Source organism: Somniosus microcephalus, chromosome 14 (genome assembly GCF_052327205.1).
Source record: "Somniosus microcephalus isolate GS21.2 chromosome 14, FLI_Smic_1.0, whole genome shotgun sequence".
Taxonomy (NCBI): Eukaryota; Metazoa; Chordata; class Chondrichthyes; order Squaliformes; family Somniosidae; genus Somniosus; species Somniosus microcephalus.
In genome coordinates, this window is record NC_141000.1 from 79,848,340 (window position 1) to 79,868,312 (window position 19,973).

Here is a 19,973-nt window from a genome sequence, read left to right on the forward strand (position 1 = left end):
TGACTTTTCTAATTATGGAACAGGAACTGAAATTACTGATTAGTTGCTAGACAGTTGCTTTGGTGCTGTAAGAAGGTCTATTCCTGCATATCAGCATTACTGATAAAGCATGATGATTGCTACATTGCTCCTGTTTTCAGTCTGTAAGTATATCGATTCTATATATAAGTAATGTACAATTAATCACATTTTAATATTGTCATAGGTTTACTATAGCATGGCACTTACGTTAAAACATTTTGAATATTTTTAAAACATTAATGAGGCTGTATTATAATAGGTGCTGCCACTAGATTAGAACTGCTACAATCTCCGGCCTCGCTCTGGCTACAGGAAGGCCAGTCTGCCCATTTCGACTGCATTCTACAATATGAAGACAAGATAGTAAACGGCAGCTTTTATTGGCAATATACTAAAGTGAACTTTGGTGAAACACAAGTGAGAAATATCAGTATCGATCCAGGAGATGATCGTTTCAATGTTTTCAGTATCAACGCATCTGATTTCCGCAGCTCATTGATAATGAAAGACCTTCACATTACTGACACGGGTGTGTATTATTGCAACATCATTATTCACGAACGTTCACTTTCAAGGATGATCATGGGCCCTGGGACTCATCTAATTGTTCAAGGTAAGGGAGAATGCCCCTATGGGACTCCGTGTAGTTTGGTTAGGCATTAGATTAAGGATGCATGTGCTGGAGGACCCTGTTTGTAACTTTCAAGTATAAATGGCTGTGGTATGCGCTGCGCATGATCTGTCCATTAGTACCAGACGGTGAGTGGCCTAACCAGTGGTCCTTAAAGGGGTCTCTGGAGGCTGCTTCAAAAACGGTGTGGAACATTTTTCCACTCTGCAGTACCCCACTCAATACTTCCTCCATTCCAGACATAACTCCTCTAACAAATTCTTGTTGTTTTCTACCCTTCAGCCACTTTTTTTCATCCATTTGTAAAGTTTATCCTGAATCTCTACAGCTTAGAGTTTAACTAATAGCCTTTTGTATGGTACTTCAAAATAAGTAACACATGTAACCAAATATTAACAGTTACAGAAATGATAAGCACATTAACATTAGTGAAATGTATTAAACTATCAAGACAAGTTAGCACTTTTGTGAAATTATTTTAACTGTAATCTATTGCTGTGTATTCACTGGTTTGTTACTTTTGGGAATGTCTGTAACATTAAAACATCTTCTTCTTCTTAAGCAGTCCCTCGGAACCGAGGATGACTTGCTTCCACACTAAAAATGAGTGTTCAGGTGACTGATGAGTCCAATGCGGGACCTACACTCTCTGTCACAGGTGGGGCAGACGGTGGTTGAAGGGGCGGGTGGGTGGGGTGCTTGGGTTGACGTGCGCTCCTTCCGCTGTTTGCGCTTGGCTTCCACTTGCTCCCGGCGAAGAGACTCGAGGTGTTTGGCGCCTTCCCGGATGCTTCTCCTCCACTTTGTGCGGTCTTGGGCCAGGGATTCCCAGGTGTTGGTGGGGATGTTGCACTTTTTCAAGGAGGTTTTGAGGGTGTCCTTGAAGCATTTCCTCTGCCCACCTGGGGCTCTCTTGCCATGTCGGAGCTCCGAGTAGAACGCTTGTTTTGGTAGTCTCGTATCGGGCATGCGGACGATGTGACCCGTCCATCGGAGCTGATCGAGTGTGGTCAAAACTTCGATGCTGGGGATGTTGGCCTGAGTGAGGACACTGACATTGGTTCACCTATCCTGCCAATGGATTTGCAGGATCTTGTGGAGGCAGCATTGGTGGTACCTCTCCAGTGCTTTGAGGTGCCTGCTGTACATGGTCCATGTCTCTGAAGCATACAGGAGGGCGGGTATCACTACTGCTCTGTAGACCATGAGCTTGGTGCTGGGTTTGAGGTCCTGGTCTTCAAACACTCGCTTCCTCAGGCGACCGAAGGCTGCACTGGCACACTGAAGGCAGTGTTGGACTTCGTCATCAACGTCTGCCCTTGTAGTAGGCTCCCGAGGTATGGAAAGTGGTCCACGTTGTCCAAGGCCTCGTCATGGATTTTGATAATCAGAAAGCAGTACTGTGTGGCGAGGGCAGGTTGGTAGAGGACCTTTGTCTTACGGATGTTTAGTGTAAGGCCCATGCTCTCTTACACTTCGGTGAAGGTGTTGACGATGGTTTGGAGTTCAGCCTCAGAGTGTGCGCAGATGCAAGCGTCGTCTGCATACTGTAATTCGATGACAGATGATGGGATGACCTTGGATCTGGACTGGAGGCGACAGAGGTTGAACAGTTTCCCGTTTGTTCTGTAGATTAGCTCCACTCCAGCGGGGAGATTACTGAGGGTGAGATGGAGCATTGCAGCCAGGAAGATCGAGAAGAGCGTTGGTGTGCTGACACAGCCTTGCTTGACCCCGGTCCATACGTGAATTGGGTCTGTGGTAGATCCGTTGGTGAGGATCACGGCTTGCATGTTGTCGTGAAGCAGGCGGAGGATGGTGACAAACTTTTGAGGGCAGCCGAATTTGAGGAGGACACTCCATAATCTCTCAGTTGACGGTGTTGAAGGCCTTTGTGAGGTCAAAGAAGGCCATGTACAGCAGTTGGTGCTTGACATGAATCTTGTCATTCATGTGGAAATGACTAATGAAATGATACTGGACGGCCTAGTAGTGGCGCTGTCCAGGGAGAGTATAAATACTCGGGCATGGGCCCAGCTTGCTCAGGACATTCTTTAACAGGAACTAGTGAAGGACACAACTAGATCTCCATGTTGAAAAACAGCTGATTAAAGCCTTGTTTAATACTTAGACCAAGTGCCTAGTAGTTTTCTTACATCAGTGCTGTTCCCTGCATTTCTCTTGTAGTTGACGCGCAGTGAAGATCATGTCCATTGTGCCCCTTAGTGGGCGGAATCCGCATTGCAACTCTGGGAGGAGCTCTTCAGCCACTAGGAGAAGGCGATTGAGGAGGATTCTTGCAATGACTTTCCCCGTGGCAGACAGCAGGGACCACAATCGGACTTGTCACCTTTCTTGAAGATGGTCACGATTACGGCGTCTCTGAGATCCCCGGCATGCTCTCCTCCTTCCAAATAAGAGAAATGAGTTCATGTAATCACGCCAATAGTGCTTCTCTGCCATGTTTTAGCGCCTCGGCGGGGATTCCATCTGCTCCCGAGGCCTTGTTGTTCTTCAGTTGTCAGATGGCCTTTTCAACCACATGCCGGGCTGGGGTTGTGCTGAGGTGGTGGCGGGTAGCATGCTGCGAGATGGAGTTGAGGACACTCACTAGAAGGAGATGCACTGTGGGACACACTCACTGGAAGGAAACACACCACAGGACACACTCACTGGAAGGAGACACCGCAGAACACACTCACTGGAAGGAGACACACTATAAGGGGGTTGAGGCCCAGGAACGAGGTCGAGGCCCAGGAGCGAGGTTGAGGCCCAGGAGTGCTGCAGCGTGGACCAGCAGTGGGGTCGGGAGGACCACAATGCAGCCTATGAAACCCAGTCAGAGAGGACCTGCAGGAAGGAGGGATGAGAACAGTAGGAGTATGTTTGTGTGTATGTGCTAGGCCAATGTAGCAGAGCCTGGTCTCCAATCGTCTTGGATCCCCTTGCCATTGGACCAAGACCTTGCTCTGTCAAGCCCGTGTGATAGCTGGTGTGCAACGGCCACCCCGCATTAAAAGAATTCATGCACAGGCATCTTCCACCCTTTAAAATGAAGTTCGGGACCTGGAACGTCAGGACCCTCCTGGACAACCCCAACAGTGACAGACCGGAAGGCCGTACTGCTATCGTTGCCCGGGAGCTCAGATGTTTCGACATTGACATCGCCGCCCTAAGTGAGACCCGGCGGGCAGGGGAAGGCCAGCTCAAGGAGCAAGGCGGTGGTTACACCTTCTTCTGGAAAGGCAAACCTGAAGAAGAATGCCGCCTCCATGGGGTAGGCTTCGCCATAAAAAATGAACTAGTTGGACGTCTCAGAGACTCCCCTTGTGGAATGAACGAACGCCTCATGACTCTACGGCTCACCCTAGCCCGGAACCAGTGCGCTACGGTCATCAGTGCGTACGCCCCAACACTGGAAGCCACAGATGAGACCAAAGAGGAATTCTACTCCAGCCTCCAACAATCCCTGTCCCGAGTCCCAATGGGCGACAAGCTGATCCTCCTTGGCGACTTCAACACCAGAGTTGGAAAGGACACAGACCTCTGGGGAGGTGTGATCGGCAGAGAGGGGGTGGGGAAAGCCAACTCCAGTGGTACCCTCCTCCTGTTGAAATGCTTAGAACATGGCCTTGTCATAACCAACACCTTGTTTTATCAGAGAGACAAGTACAAGGCTTCATGGCAACACCCTCACTCCAAGCACTGGCATCTGCTGGACTACGTCATCGTCCGAGCGAGGGACCGCAAGGACGTCCACGTCACCTGCGCCATGACAGGAGCTGACGACTGCTGGACAGACCACCACCTAATCCACTCTGTCATCTCCATCAACGTAGCCCCAAAACAGCAGCGGCAACAGAAGCAATGCCGCAGGAAAATCAATGCTGGAGCACTCAAACACCCTGCTAAGAAAGCTCTATTCAGCCTGCACCTCACAACCAACCTGACGACTCCCAGTGATTCAGAGACACAGAGGGCAGGATTTTCATTGGGCCGTGGAGTCGGGATTGGAGGCATGGGGGGTGGTGGGGGTTAAAATCCCGAAATCAGGGGTTCTGACCCGATCCCGCACCCAAACCCGACTCCATGCCAGTTTCAAAGGAGGCGGGTACCCGCCCCGCACTGGGACCCGCCTACCCGAGGCGGGAAGGGATTAGTGCCAATTAACTGCCTGTTAACAGGTGGTTAACAGGCAGTTTTTAGCCTAATCACTATTTTTAAGGTTGAAATGTAGGATTCCCGACGGCTCCAAACCACACCAAGTTACAGGAGGCGGGCTGTCGGGTTGAAGGACTTGGAGGGTTCGAGATGTCGGTGTTCAGGTGAGTGATGTGTACATGAGTGCAAAGGTAAGTGTGTTTGATGTGTCTAAAGTGATTAAGTAAGTTTTACATACCTTTTCTTACCTTTTCAGCCTTCCTTCCTTTAGGTCTTGGGAGTCCCTCATCTCACCGGCACAGAAAGCAGAATGGCTGCGAACTGTCAAAAGTGACAGCCTGCAGCTTTCTGTGCAGGAGAGATTTCTAACTGAGTCTGTGGAGAAGGACTCATGTTAGAAGTAAGAATGTCAGTGTTTGACAGCTTCAAACAGCTGTGAAACGCTGATATTTCATCTGTCAAAACCTCTTGACAGATGAAATTTCAGTCTGTGACGTCACCTGTTGCCGGGTGGCCCTTAATTGGCCTGCTGAGCCCGCTGGGTGGGCTCAACAAGGTCAATCAAGTTAAAATCGCATGGATTGGCCGCATCTCGATGGAGGCGAGACTACAACCCCGAAAGTTGTAGTCCCGCCTCCTACCCGACTCCTGAGTTAAAATCCTGCCCAGAGTGTCCACAGCGCCTGGTCTGCACTCAAGGCCTCCATAATCAGCACCTGTGAAGAGACTCTTGGTCACTTGACCAGGAAACACTAAGACTGGTTCGACGAGAGCGACCAGGAGATCCAGGAGCCAATAAGCCGCAAGCGCAAGGCATTCCTGATCTGGAAACAGCAACAGAACTGTAGAGCAAAAAAGCAGCTCTCCAGACGCCTGAAGGCCAAGGCCCAACAAAAAACTCGCGACCTAAAGAACAGATGGTGGGTGGAGAAAGCGCAGGATATCCAGCAGCTAGCCGACAAACACGACGTGCATGGATTCTTTAGCACAGTCAAGACCACCTACGGTCCAAGCACCCAAGGTCCTACCCCACTGCGGGCCAAGAACGGAGAGGTACTCATCAAGGACAGAGAGGCAGTCAGTGCCCGCTGGAAGGAGAATTTTGAAGATCTCCTTAACGAATTAAAACATAATGCAAGCATGACAGCAGAAAAGGTCATTTGGGTCAAGTGTCCCATTTCTTTAACTGAAATGTATGCATTTACAAGATCACAAGATAGTTTCCGATACGGAAGGCCATTTGGTCCATCTTAGTTCATTCATACAGAATGATCCTAACATCACCCCATTGCAGCATCTAAATTGTTTCTTCAAAGATTCCACAGTTTTTGCCTCCAGTACTCTTCCAGAATGCTTTTCCATACATTGATCATTCTGCATAAAGAAGAATTTCCTGACATCAGTTGTAAATTTTCTTTTTAGTATTTGAATCTATGTGCAATTGTCCTACTTTCACAACTTAACTTAAATGAATATTCCAGATTTACCTTATCCATTCCTTTAACTATCTTATAAACCTCTATAAGGTCTCCTGTTAGACACTCCCTTTCCAGGCTAGAAATCCCAAGTTTCTCCAGTCTCAGCCTCATACTCAGAACTCTGTCACTACAGATCAGCCTTGTGGATCTTCTCTGCATTTAGCATTTTGTGCTTGATTGTCTCCCTTGTGTTTCCGCAACCAGGGCTGTAGACAGTGGTCAATGTGTGGCCTCACCAAAGCACACCACAGTTTGGTCACAACCACCTCTAACATGCATTCTATTGTTTTGGTTGTATAGTTTAACACACTATTGGTTTTATTACTTGCCGCTCTGCATTGGTTGGACATGCTTAGTGTCAAGTCTACTAAGACTCCTAAGTCTCTTTTGGCTTTATCCATGGAGTACGTGTGTCGCTTATTTTTTTCTTCCTATGTCCAGTGCCTTACATTTATCTGCATTTAATTTAATTTGCCATTGTTTTGCCCACAAATATATTTTATGCAACTTGTTCTGTAATTTTTGAGCTGCCTCCTCTGATTCTTCTGTTACTCCTAGTTTAGTTTCATCTACAAATTTGAACATTTTGCATTGAGAATCCAAATTCAAATCATTTATGTAAATTAGAAATGATAGCACTCTCACCACTGAGCCCTGGGACACCCCACCCAGTACTTCCCCCCTCAACCCTGACGTCACTCCTCTAACAAGATCTTGTTTTCTACCGTAAAGCTAATTTTTTCATCCTGAATGTCACAAAATTTGGCACAGCCCACTCCTTGAAATGCAGTATGGTCCAGCTGAAACCTATTTTTGCCATTCCTGTAAAATCGGTACTTCAGTCTTATGTTGATTATCTGTTGAATAGATAAATTGCTTTATTTTGAAACATTAACAGGTTTTCTGTATATATTATTTAGGGTTGCAAAGGGGTGGAAAGTTTCCGGTAAATTTCCGGTAAATTTCCACGGGAAGTTTAGCTTGGGAATTTTGGGAATTTTGCCCAAAAAAGCACATGCTAGCATAATATTGTTTTTTTTGTATTTCTTTCTTTTTTTTCCACAGGTCCTCTCTTAAAATTACTAACAGAGATGGAATCTTAATTATTAAGGAATTTCTTAATCAATATATGTTTATCTTCTTACTTGGCTTGTTTTAATAATTACAAGTTTTGTGTGTGACTGTGAACAAATGTGTCCTGATTGGTTGGATGAGTGCATGAGCGATTAGCTCCCTCTATTTGTAATATTTGCATATCGAATTGTGATTGGCCTGCAGGCATCTGTAAGACTGCTATAGTTTTTTTAAGATCCAGGTTAGGGGTCCTGAGGGAAGTCATTTTGTTTTCTGCTGATGTGATGATGCAGTAAGTAAATCAGACTTTATACCAAATAAACCAGTTACTTGTTGAACTCTTGTCCTTCAATTTAAAATATACAAAATAATACACTATTGGTGATGTAGCGTCGTGTGTGTACAGGTCATGCTTCCATCACATGGAGCATCAGCAAAAATGTACTCACCCTGTTGCAATCGTGCTGATCGACCGCAGTTCGACACAGAGATGAATGCCCTTTATTTCTCTGCATAGAACAATGCCACGTTTACCGTCGGATGTGTGGAAGCATTTTACCCCAGGCATTAAAGATGGAAAGACTGTGTACATGTGCAAACACTGTAGAAAGCCATATGTAAAGAATGCCACAAAGATGCAGCAGCATTTATCCAAATGCAACAACTTCACTCAAAGCTCACAGCAGTCAGCCCAGAGTTCCTCTGCTTCCATTCAAGAAGATGATGGTTCTCATTCAGCATCAGGCTCCTTATCATCAGCAACTCCTGGCCCACTTGGAAGGTTCTTTGATACAATGGATAACCATAGCCAGAAGAATGCAGATGAGTGCCTTGCTCGAGCTGTATATGCAACAGGCTCACCCCTCATGCTCACAGCCAATGTGTACTGGAAGAGATTATTCAATGTTATTCGCCCTGCATACTGTCCTCCCACCAGACATGCTTTGTCTACTTATTTGCTGGAGGCTGAGTATAGCAGAGTCCAAGGAAAGCTCAAAGAAACGATAGCGGTCATCAACGATCTTGGATCACAAAAGGTCTTTGCAGTAGTTACTGACAATGCTGCGAATATGAAGGCTGCTTGGGCTCAAGTGGAGGAGGCCTACCCTCATATTACGTCTATTGGGTGCGCAGCTCATGGGCTTAACCTGCTCCTCAAGGACATCATGGGTTTGAGAACCATGGAAGCACTGTACAAGAGAGCCAAGCAAGTTGTTAAGTATGTCAGGGGAAAACAGGTAGTTGCAGCAACCTACAACTCCAAGCAAATGACAAAGAACAAGAACACCACACTGAAGCTGCCCAACAACACTAGATGGGGTGGTGTTGTCATAATGTACAACAGCCTTCTGGAGGGTAAGGAGTCGCTGCAAGAAATGGCAATATCCCAGTCTGGGGATATGGAAACCACCATCAAGAAAATACTGCTGGATGATGTGTTTTGGGAGAGAGTGGTTAGCAGCCTTAAACTACTCTCACCAGTAGCATCTGCAATTGCTCAGATTGAAGGAGATGACGCTGTCTTGTCAGATGTTCTCAGGCTTTTTACTGATTTAAAAGAACAAATCAGCATTGCCCTACCCACATCCCTGCTGCTCAAAGCAGAGGAGAAGGCAATTGTTCAATTCATACAGACGCATTTTGTGTCAAGCCGATTCATGCTGCAGCATACATGCTGGACCCAAAGCATGTTGGGAGACCAATACTTTCTGGAGAACAGATCAACAGCGCTTACAGTGTGATTTCTACCCTCTCACACCATCTCAATCTGGATGTGGGCAAAGTTCTGGGAAGTCTGGCAAAGTTCTCTACCAAGCAAGGTCTTTGGAATGGGGATGGGATATGGGAATCATGCAAGCATATCAGTGCACATACCTGGTGGAAGGGACTTTGTGCATCTGAGGCCCTGTCACCCATTGCATCGGTGATACTCCAAATCCCACCTTCATCAGCGGCCTCTGAACGAAACTGGTCACTTTTTGGGAATACGCATACAAAGGTGCGCAACAGGCTGAGTAACAAGAGAGTGGAGAAACTGGTGGCTATCCGGGCGAACCTACAACTTATTGAGCCAGACACAGAAGTGTCCACCACACAGCTAGACAGTGACACAGAGGAGGAAATGGACACGTCAGAGCCAGAGTCAGAGAATCAGGAGGAGCAATGAGGAGTAGAAGACTCAGAAGACTCATGAGTAGAAGACTCAAAGGGACAAAATAAGGACAAATTACAGGCTAAATAAGCTGACGCTCTTTTTATTTTATTTTAGATGGGTTTTTTTTGTGGGGGTTCAATAAAGTTCAAAATTATAACCTAAATAAAGTTTTGAAAGCCTGTTTTTATTTGTATGGAACAGTATGTCTATTTTGATGACAAAGATAATATAAGGGTCAGAGACAAAAACCATCAGTGTGCAAAAAAACTCAAAATTCCCATAAATTCCCATAAATTCCCATAAATTCCCGAAAATTCCCATGGAAAGTTTCCTCTTTTAAAAATTCCCAGAATTTTGCAACCCTAGTATTATTTAGGTACTTGTGCTGAGAACAACAATGACATTGAAATCCTGACAATTATCAAACTTGTCAAATATTTACTGCTGAAAGTTTGTTTCTGAATAATTAACGTTCTTAAATCTCTTTTTTACAGATGTTAATCACAAGTATGATTTTTGGGAAAGTAAGTGCATTATATTTTTTATTTAGTTTTCATTTCATCCTAGTAATTCACTTTGTAGATTTCTATTATCTGTAAGTCTCATCATAAATAATGTGGTGGATGGAACTTTCAGAACTGAGAAATGTGGAATATTGGAGCCGGGAAGGGACAAGGAGAACCCGCAGGATCTCCGAGACAAAGCAGACAGCAGTGAGGGAAACGGCCTCACCAACTGATTACACATAATCTGCAAATTGTGGGGAAATTGTCAATAACTCCCTTTGGAATCATTGTTTTTTTATATTTACTAAGTGAGATATTACTCTTAGCAAAAAAATAATGTATGAAATGTGATGGACCTATGACCAACTCCCAATTCAGATAGAGCAAGTTACTGCAACCTGGACTAACTACAGATTGTCATTTTTCTCTAGTTTGCTCCAAATTATTACACCTGCAGAATTATATTTTATCGAATGTGGTTATCTTGCAGATTTCAGGACCATTCTGAATAAGCTCCTGTCAGTCATCCGTTACATTTTGTTTGTTCTGCTCTTGTGTTACTTCATAGCCATTGAAAAGTTCTACTAAGTCTGAAACCAAGGTATGTAAATGCACCACATTCAACATTATGCCTAGCACATTTAGGGGTTTTCACTATTTGATGTTAATTAATTTTAATAAAATGTTATAGAACCTCCTTTCTCCATTTGAGGAAAAGGCTGAAAAAGGTGGTTTTCAATTTTTTCTGATAATGCATGGGATTTGATACCATGCTCCTCCATTACCTTTCCTCTGTTATCTAGCTCTGTGAAACTGGCCTTCTGTGATTCCACTCCTACCAGCCAGCATATCTCCAGCAATGGCATTTCTTCATGCTCTTACATGCTAACCTCTGGAGTTTCCCAAGGATCAATTCTTATTCCCTTCCTCTTTCTCATCTACATAGTTCCTCTCTCAGAAACATCATCCACAGATGTGGGTCAGCTTTCATATGTATACTGACAACATCCAGATCTATCTCTCCACCACTTGCTCAACCTTGTCACCACTTCTATGTGGTCAGGCTGCCTGTCTGACATTAAGTCCTGCATGGGTCACAATTTCCTCCAACTGAATATCTGAAAGACTGAAGCCATCAAGTTCGCCCAAGAGTGGAACTTCAAACCTCAAATCCTATCCAACACCAAGACTATTCAATGTGCAGCATTGCTTCGCTCTGCCCTACCACACTCTCAATGCCAAAAACAACTTAGTCGAGCTTTTGTCATCTTTGTATTTGATTCCTTTAATGTTCTTCTTACTAGCCTCCTATTCTATACCCTCTATAAACTCAGCTATCTACATCCTGTCCTGTAGGGAGTCCTGCTCACCCACCGCCCCTTTCCTCATGGGACCACATTAGCTCCCTGTCCTCCAAAATACTTAATATATATTAAAAATGATGCATAGTCGCAATATTGAAATGATGCGCTGCATGTGTCGCTGTGAGTGTAATATCTAGCATTAGGTTAGTATGCAGGTACAGCAGGTGATCAGGAAGGCCAATGGAATCTTGGCTTTTATTGCAAGGGCGCTGGAGTATAAAAGCAGGGAAGTCTTGCTGCAGTTATACAGGGTACTGGTGAGGCCACACCTGGAATATTGCGTACAGTTTTAGTTTCCATATTTAAGAAAAGATATACTTGCTCTCGAGGCAGTTCAGAGAAGGTTCACTCGGTTGATTCCGAAGATGAGGGGGTTGACTTATGAGGAAAGGTTGAGTAGGTTGGGCCTCTACTCATTGGAATTCAGAAGAATGAGAGGCGATCTTATCGAAACATATAAGATTGTGAGGGGGCTTGATCGGGTGGATGCGGTGAGGATGTTTCCACTGATGGGTGAGACTAGAACTAGGGGGCATAATCTTAGAATAAGGGGCTGCCCTTTCAAAACTGAGATGAGGAGAAACTTCTTCACTCAGAGGGTAGTAAATCTATGGAATTTGCTACCTCAGAGAGCTGTGGAAGCTGCGACACTAAATAAATTTAAAACGGAGATAGACAGTTTCCTAGCTGATAAGGGAATTAAGGGTTACGGGGAGCGGGCAGGGAAGTGAACGTGAGTCTAGGTTCGGATCAGCCATGATCCTATTGAATGGCGGAGCAGGCCCGAGGGGCTGTATGGCCTACTCCTGCTCCTACTTCTTATGTTCTTATGTTCTAATGTGACTGTGACTCAACTGAACAAAAGAGTTCAGTTGAAGTAGTGCAAAGAAATGGAATTGCAGGGCAAAAGCAGAAGTGGAGTGGCAACGTAATGGACCAAACACTGTATACAGAAACTCTCTATAACACTGACACTGTATGTAGAAAAAACCCAAATCACGTTCAAAGGAAGAATGCACATCCAGCCCTCACTGACAACTGACTGCCCCCTCTCACCGACACCTTTCCAATAATGCCCTCCCCCTCTGAGCAAATTTTGGACAATTGGCCCCCACCATGCACAGTCTTTCAATAACTGGAACCCGTCCTCCACACGGAGCAGTTTTTACCCCCTCCCGCTCTCTACCTTTTCCTCCTTTCTCTCTTCACCCTCCTTCCTCTCCTTCCCTCCCCTCCAGCTCCTCACTCCTTGTTCTTCTCATCTCTTCCCTCCCTCCCTCCTCCTTCTTCCTCCCTGCCGTCTGCCACAATACCCCTTGGCATTCTTGGTCTAATTCAATTAACCCCTGCCCTCTAACAATGCTTGATAGTGCCCCTGGCAAGGGAAGAAAAAATAATTTGCATTCATACAGCACCTTTCACAACTTCAGGACGTTGCAAAGCATTTCACAGTCAAAGAAGCACTTTTGAAGTTGTGCACTGCCTATTATGTCTGTAGGTGGTGCTATGATAGTTGTTTTTAATGGGTTGCAGAGTTTAAAATACCAATAAGCATCATCTGCTTATCCATACTGTGTCTAGTGTTTGTGTCCATGCAGCACTGCACTGTCATCACCAGGAGGAACTGCAACAACCAATGATTCATTAGAGCTAAAGCACCGAGTAGAAGTCAGATCTGCAAGCTTCTTTGTAAACTGCGTCTATTTCTTAGAATAGTAAGTTGCAGTTTCCATTAAGGTCAAATCTCGGACCTCACCAGAACCGAGGGTTCCCGCCCTCCCGCTTTGGGCAGGAGTCTACTGGAATGGGCGACTGGTCTCCCGAGATCTGCTGCTGGTGGCTCGGGAGAAACACTCCTTGTATAATCAGTTCATGCACGCACCGGACCCCGGCTGTCGTGACTTGCAACCAGACCGCGTTGTCTGAGCCCGGCTGGTCTCGTTATTTGGACCGCACTTCTTCATTACCGGCTGTGAAGGTGGCGCTATCAGCGCAATGAAAATCGCTTGGAAACTCTGTGAGGCCTGAGAGAGCAACTGGGGGAGGGACAGAGAGAAACACAAACTGGGAGAGAGAAACACAAACTGGGAGAGAGAAACACAAACTGGAGAGAGAGAGAAACACAAACTGGGGGAGAGAGAGAAACACAAACTGGGGGAGAGAGAGAAACACAAACTGGGGGAGAGAGAGAAACACAAACTGGGGGAGAGAGAAACACAAACTGGAGAGAGAGAGAAACACAAACTGGGGGAGAGAGAACCACAAACGGGGAGAATGAAACACAAACTGGGGGAGAGAGAGAATCACAAATTGGGGGAGAGAGAAACACAAACTGGAGAGAGAGAGAAACACAAACTGGGGGAGAGAGAAACACAAACGGGGGGAGAATGAAACACAAACTGGAGAGAGAGAGAAACACAAACTGCGGGAGAGAGAAACACAAACTGGGGGAGAGAGAAACACAAACTGGGGGAGAGAGAGAATCACAAACTGGGGGAGAGAGAAACACAAACTGGAGAGAGAGGGAGAGAGAGAAACACAAACTTGGAGGGAGAAAGAGAAACACAAGCTGGGGAGAGAGAGAAACACAAACTGGGGGAGAGAGGGAGAGAAACACAAACTGGAGAGAGAGAGAAACATAAGCTGGAGAGAGTGAAACTGAAAGGGGGGGAGAGAGAGAAAACAGAAACTGGGGGGAGAGAGAAACACAACCTGGGAGAGAGAGAGAAACACAAACTGGGGGAGAGAGAGAAAACACAAACTGGGGAGAGAGAGAAACACAAACTGGGAGAGAGAGATAAACACAAACTGGGGGAGAGAGAGAAAACACAAACTGGGGAGAGAGAGAAAACACAAACTGGGGAGAGAGAGAGAGAACACAAACTGGAGAGAGAGAGAAACACAACCTGGGAGAGAAAGAGAAACACAAACTGGGGGAGAGAGAAACACAAACTGAGGGGAGAGAGAGAAACACAAACTGGGGAGAGAGAGAGAAAACACAAACTGGGGGGAGAGAGAGAAACACAACCTGGGAGAGAGAGAGAAACACAAACTGGGGGAGAGAGAGAAAACACAAACTGGGGGGAGAGAGAGAAACACAACCTGGGAGAGAGAGAGAAACACAAACTGGGGGAGAGAGAGAAAACACAAACTGGGAGAGAGAGAGAAACACAAACTGGGGGAGAGAGAGAAAACACAAACTGGGGGGAGAGAGGGAAGCACAAACTAGGGATAGAGAGAAACACAAACTGGGGAGAGAGAGAGAGAGAAACACAAACTGGGAGGGAGAATGAGAAAGAAACTGGGAGGGAGGAAGAGAAACAAACTGGGGGAGAGAGAAACACAAACTGGGGGGAGAGAGAGAAACAAACTGGAGAGAGAGAGAGAGAGAAACACAAATTGGGGGAGAGAGAGTGAAACACAAACTGGGGGGAGAGAGAGAGAAACACAAACTGGGAGAGAGAGAAACAAACTGGGGGGAGAGAGAGAGAGAAACAAACTGGAGAGAGAGAGCGAGAGAAACACAAATTGGGGTAGAGAGAGTGAAACACAAACTGGGGGGAGAGAGAGAGAAACACAAACTGGGGGAGAGAGAGATAAACAAACTGGGAGAGAGAGAGAGAGAGAAACACAAACTAGGGGAGAGAGAGAGAGAAACACAAACGGGGAGAGCGAGAGAGAAACACAAACTGGGGGAGAGAGAAACAAACTAGGAGAGAGAGAAACACAAACTGGGGGAGAGAGCGAGAGAAACACAAACTGAGGGAGAGAGAAACACAAACTGGGAGGGAGAGAGAGAAACACAAACTGGGGAGAGAGAGAGAAACACAAACTGGGGGAGAGAGAGAAACACAAACTGGGGGAGAGAGCGAGAGAAACACAAACTGAGGGAGAGAGAAACACAAACTGGGAGGGAGAGAGAGAAACACAAACTGGGGGGAGAGAGAGAAACACAAACTGGGGGAGAGAGAGAAACACAAACTGGGGAGAGAGAGAGAAACACAAACTGGGAGAGAGAGAGAAACACAAACTGGGGAGAGAGAGAGAAACACAAACTGGGAGAGAGAGAGAAACACAAACTGGGAGAGAGAAAAACACAAACTGGGGAGAGAGAGAGAAACACAAACTGGGGAGAGAGAGAGAAACACAAACTGGGGGAGAGAGAGAAACACAAACTGGGAGAGAGAGAAAAACACAAACTGGGGAGAGAGAAACACAAACTGGGAGAGAGAGAGAAAAACACAAACTGGAGAGAGAGAAACACCAGCTGGGAGAGAGAGAGAAACACAAACTGGGTAGAGAGAGGAACACAAACTGGGGGAAAGAGAGGAACACAAACTGGGGGAAAGAGAGGAACACAAATTGGGGGAGAGAGAGAAACACAAACTGGGGGAGAGAGAGAAACACAAACTGGGGGAGAGAGAGAAACACAAACTGGGGGAGAGAGAGAAACACAAACTGGGGGAGAGAGAGAAACACAAACTGGGGGAAAGAGAGGAACACAAACTGGGGGAAAGAGAGGAACACAAACTGGGGGAGAGAGAGAAACACAAACTGGGGGAGAGAGAGAAACACAAACTGGGGGAGAGAGAGAAACACAAACTGGGGGAGAGAGAGAAACACAAACTGGGGGAGAGAGAGAGAAACACAAACTGGGGGAGAGAGCGAGAAACACAAACTGGAGCAAGGCAGAGTTTATGTCGGCTTGTGATGTGCGCTGTTGTACAATATGTTTTGTTCCTGGAGTCATCAGCTTTGGTGCCTCTCGGGACTGAGCCTCATCTCCCTGAAGCTGGGCTTCACTGGTGGGGTGTGGGAGTCAGTAAATTGAATTAGGTTCAGTTTTTTTTAATCATTGCTGTATATTGTGAAAGTTCCTCAAATTAAGAAAAAAAATTTAGTTAGAAGTTACTTATATCGATGATGTTTTGTTGAATCAGTGGTATTTACTTGATGTTTCTCATTACAGTCAATACTGTAGAAACATCACAGAAGTCGCTTTTATTTAAACATTGTTTATCCTTAAATCTTTCTATTATTTTGTGTCCTTTCTGTGATTTATAAACTATGTTAGTCATCTCACTATATAAAAAAGTGAAATAGTTTATTTGGGGCTTGATACTAAGACACTCAACTAAGGTAAATGGAATAACATTTGTAAACAGTGGACAAATGTCACGTGATCAAATGTCGTACTTAAGCATCACATGATCGGTGTCACGTGATCGAATGCCATGTGATCAAATGTGACATGAGCAAATCTGCAGGAATACATCAAACAAGAGATGGCAACCCTATCAGAACCCCTCCCCGCCACTGTGTGATCAAAATCGAACCTCCCAAGCTCCACTACCGAGAGCAAAATCAAGCCTCAACAGCAACTCCCCCCACACGGAGAACAAAATCCTCTTCCCCCTTCTCCCTCCTGTTTTCTTTCTCTCCCTATACCCTCCACTTCCTCTCCCCTTCCCATTTCTCCCTTTCTTCCCTTTCTAACTCCCCCACCTGGGCCCAATTATTCCCCCAACTTTTAACTCTGTTTGACCTATATACTGCCCTTGTCTTGCTTCCTCATATGCAGTGCCATGGGGAATCGACTAGTTGAATTTAAAATTCTCATCCTCATCTTCCAAACCCTTCCAGAGTCTTGCCCAGCCTACCTCTGCAACATGCCCTAGCCTTACATCTTCTCCCGCACCCTTTGGCCCTCGTGCTCTGGCCCTCTGTGCTTCCCTTCATCCACCGTTGGTGGCAGAGCCTTCAGCTGCCTCGGCCTTACTTTCTGGAATTCCCCCTCTAATCCCTTTCATCGAGTACAGGAGCAAGGATGTCTTGCTGCAGTTGTACAGGGCCTTGGTGAGACCACACCTTGAGTATTGTGTGCAGTTTTGGTCGCCTTATCTGAGGAAGGATGTTCTTGCCATGGAGGGAGTGCAGCGAAGATTCACCAGGCTGATACCTGAGATCGCAGGAATGACGTATAAGGAGAGATTGAATCGATTAGGCTTATATTCGCTAGAGTTTAGAAGAATGAGAGGGGATCTCATTGAAACTTATAAAATTCTAACAGGACTAGACAGACTAGATGCAGGAAGGATGTTCCCGATGGCGGGGGAGTCCAGAACCACGGGTCACAGTCTAAGGATAAGGGGTGAGCCATTTAGGACTGAGATGAGGAGGAATTTCTTCACCCAGAAAGTGGTGAACCTGTGGAATTCTCTACCACAGAAGGCAGTTGAGGCCAATTCATTAAATATATTCAAGGAGGAGTTAGATATATTTCTTAAGGCTAAAGGGATCAAGGGATATGGGGAGAAAGCAGGGACAGGGTACTGAATTTGGATGATCAGCCATGATCGCATTGAATGGTGGAGCTGGCTCGAGGGGCCGAATGGCCTACTCCTGTTCCTATCTTCTATGTTTCTATGTTTCTATCTCTTGACTTCTCTCGTCACCTATCGTTTTGACCAAGCTTTTGGCCACTTCATGGCTTGTTAAGCAATGTTTTACAACATTAAAGGTACTCTATAAAGACAAATTGTTCTTCATAACATGTAATAAAGTGGTACTTGTGATGAAAATATTACATGATCATTTACAGAAAGGATTTTCTTTGGACTTTCAGTAACAGAGAAGACAATTTTAACCCTACCCACTCGTTGGAAACCGTAAGCAGTTAAAATTCAGCAGGTCACTTACCCACCTTGGAGGCACTGGGAACTGACCTTCCACCATTGTCATCTCCGGAGCATTCACAGCAAGAGGGAGGTTGTTTCTAAGCTGTTGTATGTCTACATTATTGCTCTCACATACAACAGACTGTTCTTTTCTTTATTAGCCATCTAAGGAAATAGTACTCTTGATTTTATAAACAGTGAATATTAAAATGATTTTTACATGTTAGTGGCAAGTTCTATACTTGGAGAAACAAGTCTGGTAAACATGTTAATGATATGATGATGTCTATCTGTATATCTAACAGTATAATTACATTAGACATTAATAATTGTGGATACAGTTTACATAAAAACTCATTTGATTTGGATTGGTATTGTTAATTAACTTTGGTGCATTGTAATTATACTAATTGTGAATAAATATTGGTGGCATCTGAGAGAAATTTTTAATTATGTTGTTTGTTAATTAAAGCATATTTATCCATTATAATTTTACCAAACAAACCTACAGCCAAATTAAAACATTTGCCATATTTTTTGTTACACATGCAAAATTATTGATAAAACATTAAATGGAGGGCATACTGCGATTTACAACCCAGGTACTCCATACCCTAATAATGAATGAATGAGGGCAGCATTGTGAGTGGCATGGGTCCTTTTAATATATTGGGTTTATACCTTGTTGTGTCTTGTGGTAGTTACTTTCAATCAGGACACAGGTAGAAGTACTATAATTGGGCTCAGCAATCCTCGGGAGAACGTTAGCCTATATTCCCACTCCTAATTGCTAGCCACTGACCCCCTGCTGAAAATGTGTGCAAGTATAAGGTAAGGACAGGAGGATCAAGCTCAGTTCATTCCTCCATAGTTGAATAACCTACCAACTAACACTCACAAATGAAACAACAATTAGACAGAAGGGAAGCAAAGCTCCAACAAAGGGAAACAGAATACAAGGACATTTACCACAAGTAGCACAAGGCCAAAAGAAATTAATACAAAGTGAAGAGGAACTACCACAGAAAGAGATACAGTATACCAATCTTCCCCAAAGGCCTGGAGTTTCCGCTCGATTAAACTTTTTTTCAAGCACAATTCACCCAATATCGGCAAAAGATCGTGGAATTTTAAGCGCAAATTGCGTTCAGCGCAAATTGAGATTCCGTGATCTTTTGCGCTGGTTTTAAAAACATTTGTGCTAGAAGCAGGCCCTGCAAGAACACTAATGGACACATTTTGAAAGGTTTTGAATTTTAAAAAATTACTAAGGAACTGATTACTGTACCCCGTCTAACTAGAAAATAGTGTTGTATATTTTTTAAAAGTCATTTTCAGTCATTTAAAATTGAGTGATGGATTTACACGGTGATTTAAAATGCTTATTGTTTGTGATAAACCCATTTGCAGCTGTATTCATCGAACGTTACCAACTTACCACTCTTAAATAGATCAAGGATTTTGTGTTCGGCGATATGCAAATAAGTTTGAGAGGAAACTCAGGGGTAAAAAAAAACTTTTCAAAATGGGTGCAATTTTGGTTGCAATTTGCAGCCGTCGTGCCAATTGTGCCCAAAGCAGAAACTCTACCTTAAATACTTAAACAGAAAGAGAAAAGAGGCAGAGATTCCTCTTCCGCACTCAGTGATAAGAGCCTGGCAGGGCCAAAGCTCTTATTGCAAATTTGGACACAAGCTGTTCATGATTTTCCATCTGTTAATGTTCAGGGGTAGAAAATTATGGATAACTTTTGCCCAGATTTGCAATAAGCACTTCTGCTCTGCCAAGCACTTAGTGTCAAGCTCTGAAGAGGAAACCCTGCCTCTATCTGTACTGTGAGGTTTCTGTGATTTCTGTGATTTCAGTGCGCCACTTTGACCCAAAGAAACAGAAAAAGATAGTGCGC

At 44.8% G+C, this 19,973-nt stretch overlaps 1 protein-coding gene across 1 annotated transcript; it reads left to right on the forward strand.

Moving 5' to 3' along the window:
• The first annotated feature begins 109 nt into the window (after window positions 1-109).
• LOC147107606 (uncharacterized) lies at window positions 110-18,483 on the forward strand. The gene is made up of 5 exons (XM_086007400.1): window positions 110-143; window positions 266-634; window positions 10,015-10,044; window positions 10,517-10,627; window positions 18,016-18,483. The coding sequence occupies exons 1-4, from the start codon at window positions 110-112 to the stop codon at window positions 10,612-10,614; spliced, it is 531 nt and encodes a 176-aa protein (XP_085863526.1). The 3' UTR covers window positions 10,615-10,627; window positions 18,016-18,483.
• Window positions 18,484-19,973: the final 1,490 nt, after the last annotated feature.